This window comes from Poecilia reticulata, linkage group LG2 (genome assembly GCF_000633615.1).
Source record: "Poecilia reticulata strain Guanapo linkage group LG2, Guppy_female_1.0+MT, whole genome shotgun sequence".
NCBI classification, from domain to species: domain Eukaryota; kingdom Metazoa; phylum Chordata; class Actinopteri; order Cyprinodontiformes; family Poeciliidae; genus Poecilia; species Poecilia reticulata.
In genome coordinates, this window is record NC_024332.1 from 44,777,477 (window position 1) to 44,799,658 (window position 22,182).

The following is a 22,182-nucleotide window of genomic DNA, read 5'->3' on the forward strand; positions in this document are numbered from 1 at the left end:
TGGTTGGTTGGTTGGTTGGTTGGTTGGTTGGTTGGTTGGACAGCTACATGAACAAATAGCTGGATCATTGGTTGGATGGATGAAAAAGTATTTTCTTTTCCAGACCAGGAAGGAATTTTCCCAGAATTCCCTCTGCTTGCTGCATGCAGCCTCTTTCTCTCGGTGCCGTTCCCTCGTTGCGGATCAGAGTTCTTCCTTCCTTCACACGGCTCTTCTCTCTGTTTACTTTACGGACAGAAACTCTGAATTCCCAGAACGTTCCCGTCGCGTTTTCTCATGTGGGAAATCGGCGTCAGTGAGACCCGGAACACAAACAACCGTCCGGAGGAGCCAATCCCCAGAGAGCACTTCCTGTTCCTCCAGAGGAGGGCGGACATGTTGCCGGAACGGTCCTGAGGGAAAACCCGGACAGGCCACATGCTTATCATCTCCTCACTTTAATAAAGCATCTGTATCATTTATTCTTCCCTCTTTTATTGGTCCACAGCTAATCCTCTCATCAGGCGTTCTGTCGATTTCCCCCTCAGATGATGATAGACGGTAGTTCAATGAGCTGGCAGTGTGTAGTTTGGCCTCCAGTCGGACCCTTTGACCTGGTTTTGGGAGTCGGATGTCTGAGGAAGGAGACGTTCCGACATGTTGGAGCAAACAGCTGGAATGTGCCGCTCCTGCGCCAACCTCTGCACCTCTGGACTCACACGGCTTCACTTTTCCTGTCATCTTTAGAAATATAGCTGTGGTGGAAAAGAAAGTACACCCTGACTCGGCCTCAGGATGTTCGCCACCAGTTTCCACACCAGTGATTAATGGGAGATGTACCACTGATTCTCCTACCGGACCAGCTAACCGATGCTGATTACAGCTGATTACCTGATTAATGAACCAGCTGATGCTGATTACAGCTCATTACCTGATTGATTAACCAGCTGGTGCTGATTACAGCTGATAACCTGACTAATTAACCAGCTGATGCTGATTACAGCTGATTACCTGATTAATTAACCAGCTGATGCTGATTACAGCTGATTACCTGATTGATTAACCAGCTGGGGCTGATTATCGATTGGTTACTTGATCATCATCAGTTGGAGCTCCAATATTAAAGCAACGCCAAGGTGGAACAATGTCAGCCATGAGCTCAGAAAAGCAACTGCTGCTCCCCATCAGTCAGTCCAGGGTGAAAGGTCAAACTATCTAAGCTGACCAAGAGCTTCAGATCAGACTCTGCAGGTCTCAGCAGGTTAAAGGTCAAAGTTCATGACATGACAAGAGTTGAAGAGGAAATGAAGGACAAGACTTCACTCCATTACTTGAAAAGTGGATGGATGTTTGGTTGGATGAATAAATGGTTGGATGAACAGGTGGTTGTGGATGGATGGTTGGAACCTAATTCTAACCCAGTGTCCCAATGGCCTAGTCAAAGTTCAGACCTAAACCGAAGCTCAGTGGAAGGAAAACTGGGCTAAAACGAGCAGCTGAGAGAGAGAGAGATGGCTTTAACAGCCGCTGGACGATGGGGTGTACTTACTTATTTTATTGTTTTCCAAACTCAACTTTTCCATATTGAATTTACAGAATAAGAGTTAAATGATTTCAGATCCTTGAATAGAGAGGGGTGTACTTTCTTTTCACCTGATGAAGGCGCGCTGCGTTCTTTACCCTCCTGGCTGTAAATGTGCAGCCAGGCGGCGGCGCGCCCTTTGAACCCGGTCACCCCGGCGACCCCGGGTCCGGATTCCTGCAGAGGGAGGGTCGTCTCCTCCAGGTGAATGATTAGTCAGGGCGCCGTGACCCCTCGCTCCGGGTTTACACAGCGAACCGGTTGCCGCCGGCAACACTTCCTCCTCTGTGTTTGTTTTAAAACACTGGAGGAATCAAAACGTGAAAGTTTCCAGGATGGAAACGGAGGACAGCAGAAACGCGGAGCTGCTCGTCTTTACTTGTGTTCAGGCGTTCTGATTGGCTGAGAGTCACCTGCTGGCGGTGACCCCTCAGCTGACCTCACTGGGGCTGCGTCGCCCCCCGCTGGCGGAACCTGGAATCACACCAGAGAAATGATGGATCCAGTGAGAACAGAAACAGAAACAGTTTGTTTTAAATGGTGAAACGGGATTAAATGGGATGAAACTGGATTAAATGGGAAGTTTGGAAATTATTTTTATTTTTAATCAGATCAATAGAAAGAAGAAGATTAAAACTCTTTTAGACTTTTACTGTTATGTAGATTAAAAAGTAATTATGGGCATCCATCCATCATTTTCCTAATATTCTTTTCTAATAATTTCCTGCCTGTTAATTTCAGATTATTATGTTCTAATCTGTGAATCTCCTCCTGCCTCCTGCATCAGGCTCATTTAGTCTCAGTAAATCTAATTTAATCATTTACTCCCCAGAGCAGTGATGGGCAGCAGGCGGTAACCCGATCAGCTGATCTCCCTGCTGATAACAGAAGTTTGGATATTCGGAGTGAAACCGAGGAGAAACCCTGCAGCCGAGTTTCAGATTAAACCTGATCAGCTCAGCTCAGCGCTGCGTGTTTACGGTCTGCGCCGCAGACGAAAACAAGCAGCCTGTAACGACTTCGTTATCTGCAGCGGCATCAGACGGAGACCGAATCAAAACGCCGCCTTTTGTTTCCCTCCTGCAGCGCTCTGGCTGCAATCTGCCAGCCGCTGACAGCCTGTTTGATTTTCCCCAGGTGGGTTTTTGTCAGCAGCACCACCTGCCGCTTGCTTCTGGTCATTTGCTCATTTACAGGACAGTTATTTTAATCTGTTATGTTTCTGGTGTTGAAAACCTCGTACACATCAGATTCAGGGTTTTAAAAGTGTTGTGGTTAGATTACAAAGGCGGCTGATGGATGTGTGTTTCATTATGAACAGCAGAGGGCGCCATTCCCCGTCTGTTTCTGTAGCTCCTTTCTGAGAGCATTAAAATCATTAGGCTGTTTAATCAAGTTTAGCACCTGTTTTAAGTAAATAATTGATTTTAAAATATCACAAGTTCCATTGGCAGATTATTTCACTGATGAAACATTTTTCACATGATATTTTTCTTATGTTATTAGTGAAATTATCTGCCAGTGGAACTAATATTTTTTTTTAGCAATATGAAGCAAAGCTTAAAACAAGCTCCCATATTTTAAATAAAAGTTACTTCTAGGTTTTCTGTCTCATTTTTAGTGTATTAAGATATTTGCACTTGAAACTAGACCAAAAACACTTGGTAAGATTTTGTGTTTTTGCAGTGCAGATTTAATTTCCTGCTGTTATTATAAATAAATCCAGGAACCACAACAGAAGTCTGACGCTGATGATGCCTGGAACTGTCAGCTTTTAAATCCAACCTGTGTGAATAAATACTCGTAAATCAAAAGGTCTGATTAAATCTTTAACCTTGGAGGTTAAAAAGCAGCGATGGATTTTTGTGGTATTTTAATCTTATTGTAATGATTTATTTGCTCGAGTGTTTGGGTTTACACGGAGACGTACATCTTGATCAGAGCGGTTGAAGTAAAACGCCGAGTCTCGCAGGCTGAACACGGATCCAGCACAGATCCACTCTGGTTGACACTGTAGCCGTTTCTGCGCCGCAGGCGTCGTTTTCCCGTTGTTAAGGAATGCGTCTCCCAGAGAGTGACAGCCAGGCCGTAGCTGCTTGTCTGAGCAGGAACCCTGCAGGCTGGATCTGCAGCAGACGTTGGGTTGACTGATGGAGCCGAGCTTTAACCAACCGGCAGAGGCATTTAAAAAACAAACGGCACAAACTCGGACATTATCAGCGACGTTGGAAAGGGATTCTCGTTTAAAAAGCAGTTCTTACAAAACACTTGATTGGAAAATGAAGATTTTGAGAAGAATTGCAGTTTACAACAAGATCAGTATTATAAGATATTAGATGGAAGAATAAACAACAAAAAGGAGCAGCTAACAAGTTAAATACTTAGTTAGCAAGCTAAAAACTTAGCTTACAACTAAATATTTAGTTTTCAGAGTAAATATTCAGCTTGCTAGCTAACTGTATTGCTTCAAGCTAAATATTTAGTTAGTAAGCTAAATGTTTGACACCCAACTAAATATTTCATTTGAAGGTAAATATTTAGATTCAAACTAAATGCTTAGTTAAATTAAATATTAACCTTAAACTAATCATTCAGTTAGCAAGCTAAATGTTTTTCCTTTAAGCAACCCAATTTTCTTTTTTTTGCAGGCTAAATATTTTGCTTCAAGCTAAATGTCAAATAAATGTAGCTTCAAAATAATGTTTCATACGGAGCTAAATATTTAATTCTGTTGCCAAGAACTGCAAGTGTAATACCAAAATATTGCAAATCTCTTAAACTCCGCCTGGAGTGACTTTTGACTTCTGCCTACAGGCAATTGAATATGATGGATACTATCTAAATGTTTAGCTCTGAGCTAGCTTTGTAAAATAAATATTTAGTTGGAAACTGTGACATTTATAATAGAATGAATAACTTTGTGAAATTAGGACATTTTAAAAAGAACGGCCATTTTTCCTCTTCTAACAGACCAAATAACCCAAATTGTTGCTGTTTATTTTGACTGAGTAACTTTACAAACGGTATGGAATCGTGGCAGAACTCAAATCCACGTCTGTGGCGTAGAAATAACGCAGAATACTACGGCAGGCATTTTAGAGCCACCAGATTTTCCAGGAATGTCCTTGGGTTTCTCACTGAGACAAAGGAAGCCACATTCCTGAGAAAGGCGAGGGAACCGCGACCGTTCTGGGCCGACTGCACTCTGGGCCTGTCCCTAATCAACATTATTGGAGATTTTAGAAAACAGTCAGTACTGTTGGACATATTTGTGGGGAAATTGGCCCAGAATGACACCTGAAACTCTTAAATTTACCAAATGATGCAACTCAAAGGGTGAATGGGTTTTCTCTCGATGTCTTCCATTTACTGTTCGACTTTCTCTGGGAAAGTTTTAACAGTCGATGGCCTGATGTCTAACCGGGGCACGTTCACCCCTCAGGCGGCGTGGCCCAGTCAGAACCTGCCCCTGCAGGCCTGATGAGTCTCCATCTGTGGGAAACCAGAACCCTTTCCCTCGGAGCGCGATAACCGTGACCCCGTGACCTCCATTCTGTTAGACAACCCCCCGCTCCTCTTTCTCTGGCTGTCGCACACACTCAGCGACACACATTCACTGCTCGGAGATCTGAGAGATGGAAGACGAGATGTCGTTTAAATTAGGGTCTTTCAACGTGACGAGCACGGCGGGGAGGGGTGCAGCTAAAAGCTGGAGCCGATGGAGGCCGCGCTGCAGCTCAGGCTGGGTTATTATGGTCTGTTTTACCTGAAGTCTGCTGCTTAGGATGGGCACATGGGCGACACGAAACATGTTCATTACACAAAATTATTGTGCAAAGAAGAATCTCATTGTTCTTAGATAATAAGATTTTACGTGTTTTAAGGCGTTTTGTCACTTTAAATCCTAATAAGCTGCTGCTGGCCACGCCCCCGGCCCCCCCCACTCAACGTTTACACTCACACAGGAAAATGGCTGCAAACAAATGAGCAATTATACAACCATACGTCTTTGAAAAGCATTAGTAGAGCCTCCTGTACAACCAACAAGAATGCAGCAAGTTGTTTCTGGATAGTAAGTCAATTACAAAACACTTGTCTCTTCCAGCAGCCATTATACAGTTCATACAGTGGTAAAACCAGCTGACCAAACATGCTGGAGCTCCTCTTGGCTTGCTCCAACCCAGGGTAACGCGGCTGGGCACTGTGGCCAGGTAACGGTGGAATGTGACTCAACGTTTGGGATGTTTTCAAAATGGCTCGTTTTCCGGACGCTAAAGAACATTCAACTCTTTCCCAACAACCGGCTGTACAGAAACATGCAAAAAGTGAATTTTGCATAACAAGTGCCCTTTAAAGTTTCATGTTTCCTGTGTACCCAGAGCTTACATTTGGACTTAAAATGTACCTCCAGGCTACTTTCCTGGAATTTACACTAAAGGAGCCCAACTAAAGTTTACAAAGCAGCTGCGCGAGTTAGCGCTTTAGAATTAATCCAGAAAAATTAAATCAAGGGAAACTAAGTGCGCTAAATGGTCAAAGTTAGCAAAATTGCTAGAGCGCTATTAGCAGATTGGCAGCAGTGGAAATGGTTATGGTTTCTGTTGAGTGTGTTGCTGCCATTACTCCCAGCAACCAGACAGATTTTTACCTGAAGAAATGAAGTAAATAAGTAAAGTATTTCCTTCTCAGAGCTAGAGAGTTTCTTTCCAAAACGTACCCATAATTCACAGGCTGCGTTCACTAAACTTCCTGATTCTCACATATTCAGGTTTGTTATTTGAATTTAGCAGTTGCCCTCAGAGAAACAATGAATTACTTTCCTGAAACATTCAAAGCTAATGTGTCTACCAGAAAGCGCTCCAGTGATTCCTCCTGCCCTAAAGGGAAAACCGCACCATTTCCTTTGTGTTGCTACTCTTCAGTGGAGCAATTCAAGCTTCCCAGTTTCCTGGTTCGTTATTTAAAGCTGTTCTGGTCTTAAATTAGTCACTGAAGTTAAATTTAGAGTGTTTGAAATGAGCCCTCTGGGTGTGAAATTGGATATGGGAATCGCAGGGATGTTGGTGCTGCAGTGAGTCGATCAGTCACCTGCTCTCTGATGGACTCACTCCTGGCGTTGGGTTGCATCCTTTTGTCCGTTTCTGTGAGGACAGACACACGGCTGGAATTTCATCCCATCTTTAGGATTTCTTAAACATCACAAAAAGTGACAGAAAGGTGTTTTAGTTTGCTTTGTGTTTGTAACCCACAGGAAAACAAGTAACGTTTTAGCTTTTGAATTTGTTAACAGATGCTACATTATCACACTTAAATGACACTTTGATACTATTCTACTTCATATTTAACTACGGAGGACTGAGCCTGCCAAAATTTGCATTAAATATAATTATAAATAAATGGCTTCATAAATTAACTAACGTGAATAATATTGTATCCAAAAACAGAAAATCTGAACTTTCCCAGTTTATTTGATTATAAATTGTGACATAGATTAATATATTTTTTAATAATATTCAACAGTATTATTTTAACATTATCACTATTATTTAATGTTCAATCTTGTTTTATTATTCATTTAAAATATTTCCTTATTTAGTGTAATTTTATTTACTTACTAACCTTCACAATCTGTATTCCTTGGTTATTCACTGTAATTTTTTTTAAATCATACATTTATTTTTTATTTAATATTTTCTTTTCACACTTTTGTAAAATTTAATAATAGTAATATTTAACTTTTTATTTTTTGGATGCAATATTTGACACATCAAGTACTTTATAAAAACCATTTATTTATCTCTATAGTTGCCAGTTTTGGCATGATCAGCCCTCCATAGTTGCCAACCAACCCTTTCATTCTTTCCGTGTTCTTGCCTAGAAAGCTGTAGCTTCAGCTTCTCCCATTCCTTTTTCTCCAGCCTTAAACACACAGTCCCAACTTTTGAACCCCTCAAGCTGTAATTAACGGTGCGACAGCACTTTGAAACAGGAAGTCCTCCAGTCGGTTCTTCTTCATGTCTTACGGAGACTCTTTATTAGCGCAACGAGAGATGAAAGAAACGTTGAAAACAGCCTCACATAATTTCTGACAAACTCCGTAAAGAATGTTCTGCGTTTGATGTCTGGAGATTACATGCGCTAAAAGATGCAGACTTGACGTTGTACACACGTCTTCGGATGTAATTCATGTTTCTGCTTAGTTTTTTCTTCTTCCTCGACTGCAATTACTGCTGACAAGCAAACCTTTTGCTAAATACTTTTGCCAAGTTGACGAAAGGTGTGTTTGGCCACCCATGCCTGGCATGGTTACACCAGAAATTGGAAAAGCTTCTAGTTTATTTTAAACTTCAAGACATCTTGATTAAATGTAAGATAACCAGAAGGGAATTGCCATCTAAAGTTTACAGTGATCTTTAAATGAGGCTTGAAATCGGTCCTCTACTGAAAGGCATTGTTGAAGGCTGAACTCGAGAAAGTCCTTTTGCCTCCTGGAGTTGTCATTATGTCCACAGTTGTAATCAAATTGTCCCGTTTTGGCAGTTTTACAATGAGTGATTGGTTGTTTTGAAGGGTTGCATCCTTCTCGCCCCGAGGGCAAACTGAGATCATTCTCCAGACAGACGACACAAAAACCTGCAGCTTTTCTATCTAAATCAGCAACTCAGGGACTTTCTGTAAGGCGCAAGAAAACAAAAAAAAACATTCCTTCACAATTAAATATTTAACATAATTATCTAATCCTACAAAAACACAATCCTTGCAGACGCAAAACGAAGACTCAGAGTTGTCAACCTGACATTAAAACATCTGTATAAGAGACAAATGTTGACCGTTTTTCAATCACCGACTTTAAACCTTTGTTTCTCTTAAAGCCCACTACTCTGATGGAAAAGACAGACTTCTGCTTTTATCGCCCAGCGGCCGTTAGTGGCTGTGGAGGGTCTGTGTCAAACAGACCCACCGGCGGCATAAGAGACCAGTTTGGGCAGGAAGGTGAATCCTGGATTATTGAGGAGGTTCTGAAACAATCAACTTAAGGAAGAACTGTGACACGTTTCTCCTCAACAGGCTTCACAGCAATCCTTCAACCATAAACGACCAAAAGCTCACCAAACTCTCTTTGAACTTTTGGCAAAACAGACCATTTTAAAGATATTACCATTTAAGAATGTCACATGGAGATCATCATTAACTGCCAGTGCTATGAAATCTACTTTTTACAGATTTGTCAGTTTTAAAGCATAATTGAAAATCCAAATGAAATTTTTATTGCAGAAAAACTATAAATTGCTACGTATGGAAGATGTCTTAATGTTTTTATACAGTTTGTATAATTTTAATGTAAAATTAGTTTCATTCTGCAACATTTTGCCTAAAACCTTCTTAGTGCTGCCCCCCTTGGGCTGAAGGTCGGCTACTGCAATTGAATTTTCTTACTGGTTGCAGCGCTGCAGCTTGGTTGATGTTACCATAACAGTCTCCAGTAACTGAAAAAAGCTGCTAGATTTGTCGGTAAATGTTTTTTTTTATATAAATGTTGCTAACTATAGTAACAAAGTTGCTAACTTGGCTACAGGGTTTTCTTTCACCAGACCACGCCCCTTTTGCCTCTTGGCTCCGCCCACTAAGGTGAAATTTTTTCTAAATTTGCCTGTGTGTGGAGTTTTGTTTTCACAGTTGCACTTAAAGGATTCAGTGTCTTCAGAGGTTTTCATGTTGTTTCCTTCAGTGGTTCTTGGTGCGGCGCCCCCACAGGCCAGGAGGGGAACAGGTTGGTCAAAGGGTTTGGTTGGTTTCACTCAGAGCAGAGACAAAGAACCACAGCAGCTGAAAATGTGACAGTTTGGGCCCCCAGTTGAACCAAGTCTACCAAACTTAACCTCTAAGGATCGTGACTTTCTGCACTGCAAAAAGTTAATGCTCAGTTATTTCAAAAAAATCTTCTTACTATTAAACATCCAACTTGTATGTTTGTTCATAAAGTCCTGGTTCTGTTGTTGTTTTGACAGTTATTTGCAGCCTGATTCAGTTCTTCAGCTGAGTTTCTGGGACATTGTTGTCTGTTCTCAAACTGTCCTCACAGTTTATAATGTTATAACTTTGGTTGAAAACCTGAATCACCATTAGCCTATGTCTATAGTTTTCTAATTAGCATAACTTAACAAAGACGGGAACAAATTGCCCGTCTGTGAAAGCATCAGTGTTGTACCCTGAAAGGACAGGCTGCTGTAACTCTGAGGTATCACTCAGCAGGAGAGATCGCTTTTCACTGCTGCCACAAAAGGAGGAGGAGTTAGCAGCATAAATATTACTAAGGCAGCCAATACGGCGCACTCCTCCTCCTCCTCTGCACTCCTCTGAATGGACGCCCTCCTCTTCACTTCTGCTGGAGTGCGAGTGGTGACAGAGCAGAGGGAAGGAGTGTGTGAGGACTGCGTGGACATGTCATAGTTCCCTCTGGAAGGCTGATTCATCCGGTTGGACACCACCATGAGGAGCTGGTTTAAGGCTTTGCCCCTTCTGACCCTGTGGGTGGTCTACTCCGAGGCTTGGTTCTGGTCCTGGAGTGAGACCGGCACAACGTTGGCCCCCAGGTTGGAACTGGAGGGTTCTGGCATTGCGACAGGTAGCGGAGAGCCTCCGTCTGAGAGCAGCACCACAGCTGGAGCAGAGATCATTGACGAAGGACACGTGCTCCAAACAGTTGGACAGACTTGGGATGAGACCACTGAAGGTCCTCGAGTGACGACTGTAGTTCCTTCAACGCAACCAGAGAGAGGCCGTGGAGCGGGAAAAACCACCGCAGGGATAACATCACGCAGAAGTAAACCCGGTAATGACATCTTCTCATGCAGAATCTGATTGTTTAGGGTCTTAGATCCAAATCTGGCTCCAGACCAGTTCTTCTAACAGGAACTGAGGTAATACCTGTAACACTGTTAGTGGAGGCAGTTTGAAATCTCAAAACCAGAAGTTTCCTAAGGAAGATTCACAAGGAAGGTTCAGCAATTTAGTCTTGAGTCCTTCTTCTCCTCTTGAAACCACAAAACAAAGAAAACAGACTTTTTTGGTGAAAACATTTTACAGACCGACTTCGACTTCAGTTCAGCCTCTAGTAACAAGTCAGCATCCATTACCTCACCAGACTTTTTCCTCAACAGAAGCATCTCATGTCACACAACCAGAGATACACAGCAGCACACCAGGCACTGATGCATCCACCACAGCTGCTCAGCATGAAACGTCCGGTCAAGAGTTAGCTTCAGCTAAACAGAAACAAAACTGAAGTCATTATATTTGGATCGGGAGTCGGCACACAGCTTCAGTTATTACAGCTGGAAACTAGAGATCAGGATGACCTCTGACCTGAACATTCAGAGCCACAAAGACAGTTCCAAAGTCGGTCTTCTGTCACCTGAAAAACATTTCTAGGACAAGAGACTATTGTCTCAGCATTAGAGAAACTCGTCCAGGCGTTTGTTTAGTTGTTTTCACAGCCGAGAAAATACACTTCAAAACATCAACCAACATATTTGATGAATATTTGCTTGATAATTTTGCTTGTTGGTGACTGAATGACGTTTTTATGACGTGAAGCACTTTGATCTGCCTTGTTGCTTGTTTGCTATGCTAATAAACTTGACTTAGCTCCAACTCCACATGTTTCAGATGCTGCTCAACCATCAGTAGGGGAGCAACAACTTAGCCAGGCAGTCGTAGGTGTTGAGGCACCAGCAGAATCCTCAACTGCAACTCATCCCTCTCAATGCTTGAAGCTAGATTCCTCTCTACCTTTCTGCTCCTCCATGATGGGGGAAAACTTTACCGTGCCCAATTACTTCAACCACAGCAGCGTGGGGGAAGTCCGGGCGCTCCTGGACGAGTGGGCGCCGCTGCTGCGGTCGCGCTGCCACCACGCCGTGGAGTGGTTTCTCTGCCTCCTCTTGGTGCCGGAGTGTGGCCCTGCGGCCGCGCCACCCGCGTTGCCTTGCCGGCGTTTCTGTGAAGTGTTGCGGGACAGTTGCTGGGCGCTCCTGGACGAGGGTCGCCTCCCTGTGGAGTGCCAGGCTCTGCCAGATGAGGAGGATGATGGGTTTCGGTGCTTGTCAGTTTGTATCCAGAAAGGTAACTGCTGGTGCAAATGAACCTTATATTTGGGTTCATTTTGAACCGGTTTGAGAATCCTCTTCTTCCCAGTACCTCTTCCCCATCCAGCTTAACCAACTGAGACATTAACAACGTTAACTTGATGAATTAACCGTTGGGATATTCTGGCTGCAGCCTAACAAGCTTGGATCCCGACTACTTTTGTTGCATGTTTGTGTTTCTCTCCGATGTGCTTGTGATTTCCTCAACATGCCGCAAAACTAAAATCTGTCTCAAATTTAACTCATTTTATACTTTAAGGAAGCAAATGTTGGTGTTGGCTTCTAGATTAGGATTTTCTGGTTTGTTGCAGCCATATGGTGGTTAAGCAACAACCACATCATTAAGATGTCATTTCACACAAGAAGCAGCAAAACATGAAGCAGCTTTTCCAAGAAGTAGCTGCTAATGGTGGAGATAATTTTCGTTTAGCACTTTTGCTAAATTTGAAAACAGTTAGCATACTTAGCTTCCCCTAATGTTTCCCATTGTTCTGTGAACTTTCAGTTGAATTAAGTTAGACGTCTGTGTTGTTTTGGTTATTGACTGTTGAGCATTCTTTAATTATTAGACATTTAAATTCATGTTTTGAAATGATAAATCAGATTAATCGTTAACCTGGAGTATACAGACTCAAAAAAGGCAACATGCTCAGAGCAGTAATTAAGCAAAAACTGTTCAAACAATATATACAATTTGCATTTAATTCTAAAAAAACCCTTTGTCTTCAAAACGATTCTCCTATTAATCACCTTTTACTATCCAATTATTAATCAATTAATCCAAAAAATAATCTCCAGGTAGCCTTACACTGCAGATGTTGAGTCTTTCTCTGAAGTAAAGCTATATTGTTGTATTTTTGGGAATACAATTTTCTTACTTATTAAAAGGAATTAAATGGATGTTTGTGTATTTTTATTATTTTGAAAAATAAGATTTACTAGGTTTTTTCTAATTAGATTAATTGGCAAAATAATCAACAGAATAATTGATTACTAAAATTATTTGTTCATAATATTGACCACTTTGTTGTTTTTTGACAGGTTAGCTTTACGTTAGAACCTGGTAAAGGGTACAAAGTTAGAGAGGATTTGTTGTGTTGAACTCTGAATTTCCCCAAATCGCCAAACCTCAACACGTTTTTCTGCGTACCAGGGATGAAATGTTAAGAACCAGCTGTAATCCAGATTAATAGCTTCTTTTTTCTGCTGCATTTCTGCAGGAAAACATCATAAATTAGCAGAATTAGTCAAATCAGTCATATAATCCCCAATATTACCATGTCTCTCATGAGTACGGAGAGACTGGCTCAGTTGTTTAGTCCACAAGTGATTAATGTGAGAGGATCCATGATTTCATAGTTTTGTGTTGAACTGTTTTATGTGGGAAGTCGGTTCTTGCTCTGCCTATCTTCCATATCAGCGGGAACTGAAGATGGTCTTTTTACAGCAGCGTTATCTTTTAGGCACCAAGCTTCACTGACAGACATGAGTGGACATCGTGTTTCTGGTTCCACGACCAGCAGAGACGTCTGGTTCAAGACATATTTGTGTTGATGTGAAACTGTTTCAGGAAGATATTAAGAGTCACAAACTGCAGAAGCCAGAAACCGCAACGTGTTTGCCTGCTGCATCAGTCACTGTGGATCAAACCAAGTGCTTTGCAGCTAAAATCATTTAGAAATAAACACTAAGGGTTAGCTAATGCTAATGCGCTACACAAACACAGTACTTTCACAGAAAGCTAATGGCAGTGTGGATACTGTTGGCTAAAAAGTTAGCTATGCTAACCCTTAAACACTAATCCTACACAGTTGTTCTGCTAATGTTAACACGCTACACCAACACAGTATTTTACAGAAACTAATGTTAAAGTGCTAACTTCAATTTAAATTATATCTGCCATTGAAAGACTACAACTCTGGTTGTTTGTTTAGCGTTTGGAGAAATCCTCCAAACGCTAAAATCTGACACCACTCCATTTCTGTTTACATTTCATAAAGGAGGAAACTGCGGTCAGTTTTTGTTGCCATTTTATTCAGTGGTTCTTGCTGCAGCGCCCCCACAGGCGAGGAGAAGAACAGGTTTTTCAAAGGGTTTGGTTGGTTTGACACAGTGCAGTGAGAAAGAGAACCACAGCAGCTGGAGATGTCGAAGAGGGTCTACCGAACTGTCAGCTGGGAGAAAGCCTTAATAATAACGGTTTAACCAAAGAGGAGGTGTGCGTGATTTTTGTAAACTGTGGGAGGTTCTGAAGCGTCTAACCTCTGAGGAATATTAAGCTATTTTACCTTGATTTCAGTAAAAACTGAAGATAATCTGCTACAATAGTCTGTTAATGTTTCCCTCCCACCCTTTGTTATTAGTCTCATGACTTCTTTATGGTGTCCACCTGCTGAGGCGTTCTCTGACCTTCCATCTTCATCCTGATTATGACGATCCACGGACATGTTTCTCTCCTGGCTGGCTCGCCAAGCTGTGACCTGGAACGTGTATTTTCAGGGTACTGTGAGGCAGTGGTGGACTTTTCAGTGCGACTCCCATCAGGCGTGATCCCATCACCGTCGGGGGTCAGGATTGTTAGGGCTCAACAACTCCTTTAATTACGTTTTTCCATGGTTACCGACCTCTTCCTTGAAAGATGAGCAGTCATTCATATCAGGGTCTAAAGGTCAAATGCAATTTATCCCAGAGGGTTTGAGACAATGTCCTGGGGGGGAAACCATCTTTCTCATCCTTAATTGACATATTCGGGTTGCATCTACAGTCTTTGTTTCGTCTGTTTTTAGTGACCCGACTGATTAGTTGCATGATGTTTCGTCTGAGTTGAGTTGTTCATTGCGTCTCTTGGCAGGGATTCACTCTGACTTGGCTCTCGTTGAGTTTCCAATTATGGCTGAGAGCTGTCCAGCATTTCCACTTCACTCTTAACTTCAAAACTACAAAAATGTAAGGAAATATGTGGATTATAGGAACAACAACCCCTTTTAGAAAAAGATTCTCCTTCCTATGTGTAGATTCAGCCTTTGTTTTCTTTTTTGTTTTGACAAATGTATTGAAACGACATTGAAAGGACTGGGAAGTTATGCTGAATGTAGTTTAGATAACTACATACAGGAGATGTGATTATGGCTGAAATGATTAACTGGATTAAATGTGATTTTACTATTAATGAAATAACCATCAACTAATTTAGTAACTGATTAATCATTAACCTGAGTATGCATAAAAAGGGCAATTTGCTGAGAGAACAAGCTAAAACTGCACAAAAAATGGTTTACATTTTGATATGATTAAAAAATCTTTGTGTGCACATCTGTTCGTAATTCACACTAATATGACAAGAATAGTTATACCACTAATATTACAACTATTCTTGTATTATTACTCTCATATTATTATGATAATAAAGTTTTGTGACAATAAACTCAAAATGCAAGAATAAACTCACAAAAGTAATAATTCATGAATGAGGATCGTAATAATACCGGAGTAAAGTCATAATATTATAAGAATGAAGTGGTAACCCTATAACTTCTGCATAAAATAATGAAATAAAAAGAGAAATATTGAGGATCTTGTGAATTTATACTTCAGTATCTGTTTTACAAACAGAACATTATCTTTCAATGTAATTTTTTTTCTTTGGTGAAACGACCAGAATCGGACCGCTCAGATTCAAAGATTCAAATCCGATTCGTGTCGGACTTGAACGTAACTTTAAACTCTCAGGTGAAACACCAAGGTCTTCTCTCCTGCTAACTTACCACCAGACCTGATTTCCCAAGCTGCGCATGGCGTCCCAACGTATGGGCCGCTTCGCCGACGGGGCATCGCGACCTGCGGAGCTCCGTGCTGGAATGCCGCTTAGAGACAAAGAGCTGCTTTCCTGGTTGGTAGGCAGCCAGCCTGACAAGACAAACTGTCACCATAAACCCAGCAGCTCCTTTCATCAGCAGCTCTTTTATTTTTGGTGCTCAGCTGACCTTGAAGCTGCCATTGTTCAACAGCGGCCATTATGGGGACCTGAATTCAGATTGCACTTAAAATGCTAATGATGAAAGCTTTTGTGTCGCTAGCGGGTTTGCACACTCATCAAACAAGATTCTGTTGCAAATTCTTGTGCAAACTGGTCTAAATTTTCTAATTGCACCATCTGGAAAATTACGAGATTTACAGATTCATGGAAACATTTCGTCTCTTTTTGCCAACCTGCATGTAAAAGGAGAGCACATCTGTTCTGCAGGAGCGATGCTGCCTCTAATGACAGGTTTAGAAAGTTTCCAACAAGATGCAAATATGATGTTTTGGCAGAAGTATTAAAGTTAATTACAAGTGTGAACTGTAGAAGAAAGAGTCGGGAGAGAGGAGACGAGAATCCTCTGGATTACTCAAAGCATGGAAAGTTTTGGATGTTTTCTGTTTAAGAGCCGAACTACAATCAGTTTTTGCAGTTTTCCAAACGTCTGTCCTGAATGAGCTCATGGGAAGCTGAGACGTGTGAGGACGTGTGGGACTCTGCAGGTCTCCCATTCTGAGTTTATCTAAGCAAACATCTGCTCTGCTCGCTGCAAATGACTGTTTATTGTTGGCTGCCATTCATGTAGCAGGCGAGGCGAACCTGAATGCCTCTGAACCTGGACCGCATTCAAACAACGCAAGTGGATATTTTTACAAGGCGTTTGTCAAGATGAGATATTGATAATTAGCAATACGGCGAATCAGCAACCCGGCACCACAGCAGCATCAACCAACTCTTGGATGATCTTGTAATTCATTTTCTGTTTCTCCGTTTACATGTTCATGTTTCCCATGTTTAGTAGTTGAATTAAAATAAATGCATTTCAGATTTCAGTAGTTTCAGCCAGTAGAAGAGCAAAAAATATCACTATATTTCTAAAAGACATAAATATACAACATGATCTGATTAGGCTCTCCAGTCGTTATAATAAAATTCTAATAAGTAATAAATTTAATGTCAGTGGTTGTTAAAAACACAAAACAGAGAAAAGTATCAAAACTGCGGCTTCTGCACATTTCCAGTTTGGTGGAAGATTTAAACATAAAGACAGAATAAACACCAGTTAAGTCCATCAGAGCCGTGAACCTCCAGCTTTCCTGGATTTTTCTGTGGAATTTAATTTGGAGTTAAATTCCACAGAATTGGAAAATTTGCAGAAAATTTGTCTTAACAGATTTTTTCACAGCACATTTTAAAAATATTCTTGTATTATTTAGGGAATATTATAACTTTATTCTTGTATTATGACTATTTTCAGATAATATAACTGTTGTACAATTTACTGTATTAGTATGACTTTATTCTAGTAATATAACTTTATTGTCGTACATTATATTTTTGACTTTTTGGTAACCTTTCTGGTAATTTTACAACTTTATTCTCGTATTAAGACTTTATTTAGATAATATAACTACTGCTGAAGGACATTTCGTATTATTTCGACTCACATAATGTGACTTTATTTTCTTAACCTGGCTCTAATACGCCATCATGATATTTAAGGTCATGGCGATATTTATAAAATTTAAACCTACTGGGACAAAGAATACTGGACAGTGACTAAAGTCACTGTCACATTCATGGCGACCACGATGGTAAAAGCGGTAAAACGTCTCCAAAGCTCTCTGTTTCAGATCTGCAGCACTTTTTCCAATGTGACAAGATGAATTCATTGTAATGTTTTTTACTGTATTTAAATCGGGACGCAGTACAATCATGTCCCTCAGCAGCCAAACATGGAGCGGAGAACATCTGCGTAGCGGGAAGGATTTTTATCGCCGTCCTGACGGGCCTCTCTGTCAGATCCGGCTCAAATCAAAGCGTCTTTATTCCTCGGACAGATCGCAGCTGATGTTTACGGTTTCACAGCAGAGAGGACGATCCGGGCTCCAGCTGAGCGTTTTACGTCTGAACAAAGCCAACAGCCGAGCCGCCGATCTCCTGCTCTGGTGGCTGCGGGGCGCGGCTTTGAACGCAGCGACGCAGACACTCATTTCCCACCAGGTGGTGAAACTGAAACACGTCTTCAAAGCTCCAAAAGTACGTCACACGCGATCCGAAAACGGTCCGAAAACAGTAATTTCTCTGCTTTTCCTCTCAGTACGGAAAAAACATCATTTAGAAGAAAGGAGAACAGTTTATTTCAGTAGTTTCATGAGTCAGGAATGGCTCTTAAGAGTCCAGGTGTAAAAGAATAAATATACACTATCCTTTTACACCAGGACTGTTCAAAGTGCAGTTTGGGGGCCATTTGTGGCCCCTGAATTAGTTTTGTGTGGCCCACATGGTACAAATTGGGCCTTTTCTGTAATTTTTTTTAGAGTGAGATTTTCTGTGGAAAGTTTATCTTCTTAACCAGAGTTAGCATTTAGTTGGCCTTTTGTTTTTGGTCTTGTCTTTATTTTGATCTCATAAGTCGTGCCACAAACATGTAGCGAGTTTTTACCCAAAACAGACTTTTGGCAAACCCATCCATTATATTTGGCTAAGTACAGAAAAGTTTGTAGTAGAAAATTAACTTAACTTTTTCATATTTTGTTACATTACACTCACAAACAGAAGTGAAATCCAGTTTCCTTGGTCCAACTTTCCGACTTTAAATGTGGCTTCAGTTCATAATTTCCAATCACTCAAATCTTTATGGTGTGTGAAACCAGATGGATGTGTTAATTTTTACATCATTTTTCCATTTTTCTGATGGTTCATTTAGATTTCAGCTCTGTTTCTGTATTTTGTTTTCTATGGTATAAGTTGAGTGATTTGTCTGTGATTCTTTTTAATAAATGTTGTTTGTGTTGCCTTTGTGATTCGTCCTCAACCCGCAGCCTTACAGTTTGTGGTCTAACACCAAACTCTGCCATGCAGCCCTCCTTTCTAACACAAACCCGGTCCAATTGGGCCGACAAACTCACTTCCTGTTTCTGTTCTCCAGACAACGGCGTCTCAGTCAAGTCACAAAATTATGAGAGAAAACTTGTGTAAAGATAAAGTCATAATACGAGATTCTAGTCAGAATATTACAATAAAGTTGTAAAATTAAAAATAGTGGTTCAACAAAAAAATTGTACTAATACAAGATTAGAGTCAGAATATTACAAGAATAAAGCTTTAAAAATATAGAAAAAGTAATAATACGTGATTAAAGTCGCAATATTACCAGAATAAAGTTATGAGAATGAAGTCATAGAAATATGTGAATAGTCATAAAATTACCAGAAAAAAGGCGACAAGAATACTGTCATAATACGAGAAAAATAGTAATAATACAATATTAAAGTCATATTATTATGAGAATAAAGGGCTAACTCCAAGAAAATTTTTAATAAAATTAGAAAAAAGTGATGCAACAAAAAAGTTGTAATTATACAAGATTTAATAAGAGAATACAGGTTTCCCTCAGAAAACTAGCTAAGCCTGGTGATAGGAGTGCTATGGAAGTCCACCAATTGCCCCACTGTGTTTTTGTGTTAAATATTAAAAAATGACAAAATTGTGGAAATAAAACATAGACAAAAAAGAAAATATAGCAGTGCACTTAACCCTTGTGTCTAGAAATGAGATCCAACCGACTCCACACACATAAAACTTGTATCATTTGCTACAGTCCTCTATGTTAGCCTCAGTCCTCGCACGCACAAGGGTTAATAAAACTAGCATTTCTGTAGGTTTTGTATGTAGAATCAAATGTCAATCTTTTTTAACTAGATAATCGTCTGCTAAAGGTTGCTGATGTTTTATTATATTTAAACATAGCTTAACTCCTCTTTGCTGTCACTATTACTGGKGTATTAAAATAAATAAAAAAGGATGCTTAGTCTGGTGGGGGGGTCAAGTAAAGCCTGAAGGCCCGCCAGGTTTATAACACATTGGGGGAAAYCCTGGAATAGTCATACTGTTATGAGAATAAAATCACATTATAATGAGAACAAAGTCATAATAAAATTAAAGATATATTACTAGAATAAAGTGGTAATAATGAAAATAAAACCATAAGATTAGGAGAATATAGTAATATGAACAAAAATTTATAATGACAGAAAAAAGGTCATAAGACAAAGTTGTGATAACACGAGAAAAATGTAGTGCCCCAAAAAAGCTGGAATAATAGAGAATAAAACTAATAAATCAGGAATAATGTCGTAATAATCCAGAAAAAAGTTGTAATAATACTGAATAAAGCGGCAATATCAGCAGTATAAAGTTGCATTATGTCCGATCAGACTCCAGACTGACTTCCTGTTTGTGTTTTCCAGAAGACAGCGGCGTGACGCTGCTGCAGCTGATCGGCGATCCTCCTCCAGAGAAGATCCCGGAGGTGGATGGCCCGGACAACAGCCCCGCCTACCTGTTCGGCCCAGAATCTGCCACGGGCCAGCTGGCCCGCGCCCACTTCCCCAACCCCTTCTACAGGAACTTCGCCCTCATCTTCAGCCTGAAGCCCACCTCCGATGATGGCGGCATCGTCTTCTCAATCACTGACTCCTCGCAGCAGGTCATGCACCTTGGCGTCAAGCTGTCAGCCGTTCAGGGCTCGGAGCAGAACGTCGTTTTGTTCTACAGCGAGGCCGGCGCCGGACAGTCCAAAGAGGCGGCCAGGTTCCGAGTACCGTCCATGACGAATGCCTGGAACCGCTTTGCTGTGGCTGTGAAGGACGATAAGGCCATGCTGTACCTGAACTGTGACGTGGAGCCGCAGGTGATGCGGATGGAGCGATTGGCGGGGGAGCTGGAGCTGGAGTCAGGGTCTGGGGTGTTCGTGGGCCAGGCTGGAGGGGAGCATCCTGACAAATTTAAGGTTGGTAAAACATGTCCGATGCTTGACTTTTTGGTCAAGACTCGTATCAAATGGCGCGCACACACAGGAACTTCTTGAATTAGGCCATTGCATTTCCTCTCCCGGTAACTTTGTACAATGGTGAATGAAATATTGAGAGAGGATCTTGGCTTTATTTACTGAAATTAAGAGTATGTCATTGGGAGTTTCTGCATCGTGTTTGAATTCACCAGACAATTCAGGTGTTGAGAGAGTTTGGCGAGTTCCACAACCTAGCTTGGCACTGTCGAGAGTTTCTATCAGAACTATTTTCGTCTCAACAGAGGCTAGTTTAACAACATGCTAACGCGTATCGCTGCCTGCATCTCCTGGTAGGACACCACCTACAGGCCACTGCGCCACATAGCAAAGTCTTTTTGATTGCTTGACGCTCCAGATCCAGCGGGAAAAGTTAGATTTTAAAACTACAGCGTTGGATGAGCATCAAATGCTCGGTGCGCACAAAATGCGTGTGTTAACATAAAGACTTCATGTAAACCTGACGCCCCTGACGCTCAAATCACATTCGGTCTGAATGCCGCATTAGACCAAAGTTGGAACAGGATCTAATGCCATTCCTGCAGTGATGAGACTGAACTTTTTGGATTTCCTGTTGCCATAATAAATATGTGAATCTGATGACTCTCATGTGATCCATTATTCTGAAGCAGGTTGACACCAAACATGCGCTTGTACTCCCCTGCCTTTCAAAGCTCCAGGTTTTAACCTCATTACCATCACTCAGCTGACATGTATTCCAACTACAAATGCTGACCTCAGCAGTTTGGGCTGCACTGCTTCAGATAAGATGCTCTGTTATTATTCACTGAACATTTACTAAGCAGTTTTACAGACGTTTCAATGTCTTCATTCTATGGTAAAAGTTTCTGAAAATTTTTCATGCCAAAATTCCAGACTTTTCCAGACTCCTTACTCAAGAAAGATATTCCTACAGAGGCCAGAGAGATGGACAAACTTATGTATGGATGTATGGATGGCTTACCAAATGGTTGGATGAGTAAATGGTTGGACAGATGGATGTTGATTGAACAAGTGGTTGGACGAATGGATTAATGGTGGACAGACTTGCACTAATGTGCCAATATTGAAGCTAACTTTTCATTTAGCAATGTTGCTAAAGTTTGGCGCACTTAGCTTTTCATAGGTTAACTTTTCTGGACAGATTTTAAAGTGTCAATTTAAAAATTTGTTTTAAAACAGCATTAAACAAATTTTATACTGTTTATTGCAAAACAGCATAAAATTAGCTGTTTTGCAAACTTTATGCATTACTTGGCTTAATTCTTCTGACTAATTAGAATATCTATGAACATTCACTGTCTTGAAAGGCATGAAAATAAATAGAATTAGCTTTTAGCCTGTCTAAAAGCTAAAGTATAGGTCAGTATGAGAAAAAAAGTACAAATTTTAAAAGAGACTAGGCTGTTTTTTGACATTATGAGGTGATTTTAGTACAAAGTATGTTCTAACAGCATTTATGTTTAACCTTAACACCAACTTTAATCAAAACTTAATTCACACCATTCATTAAAAACATAAAAAAGGGACCGTACTTTGGTCCCCGCAAGGCCTTCAGTCCTCTTAAGGTATGTAAATATACCAGGTCCTAGCAAAGCAACAT

At 40.9% G+C, this 22,182-nt stretch overlaps 1 protein-coding gene across 4 annotated transcripts in view; it reads left to right on the forward strand.

The window, feature by feature from the left end:
* Nucleotides 1–22,182, forward strand: part of col18a1a (collagen type XVIII alpha 1 chain a) — a 71,447-nt gene that overhangs the window by 24,185 nt on the left and 25,080 nt on the right. The window contains exons 1-2 of one of the 4 annotated variants that reach the window (XM_008404260.2): nucleotides 9,923–10,394; nucleotides 19,981–20,522. In XM_008404260.2, coding sequence (XP_008402482.1) covers nucleotides 10,052–10,394; nucleotides 19,981–20,522 — 885 coding nt within the window. In that variant the 5' untranslated portion in view covers nucleotides 9,923–10,051. Of the gene's footprint in view, nucleotides 1–9,922; nucleotides 10,395–19,980; nucleotides 20,523–22,182 lie in introns of those variants that run through there. The other 3 variants (XM_008404261.2, XM_008404262.1, XM_008404263.1) reach the window with 3 other exon arrangements.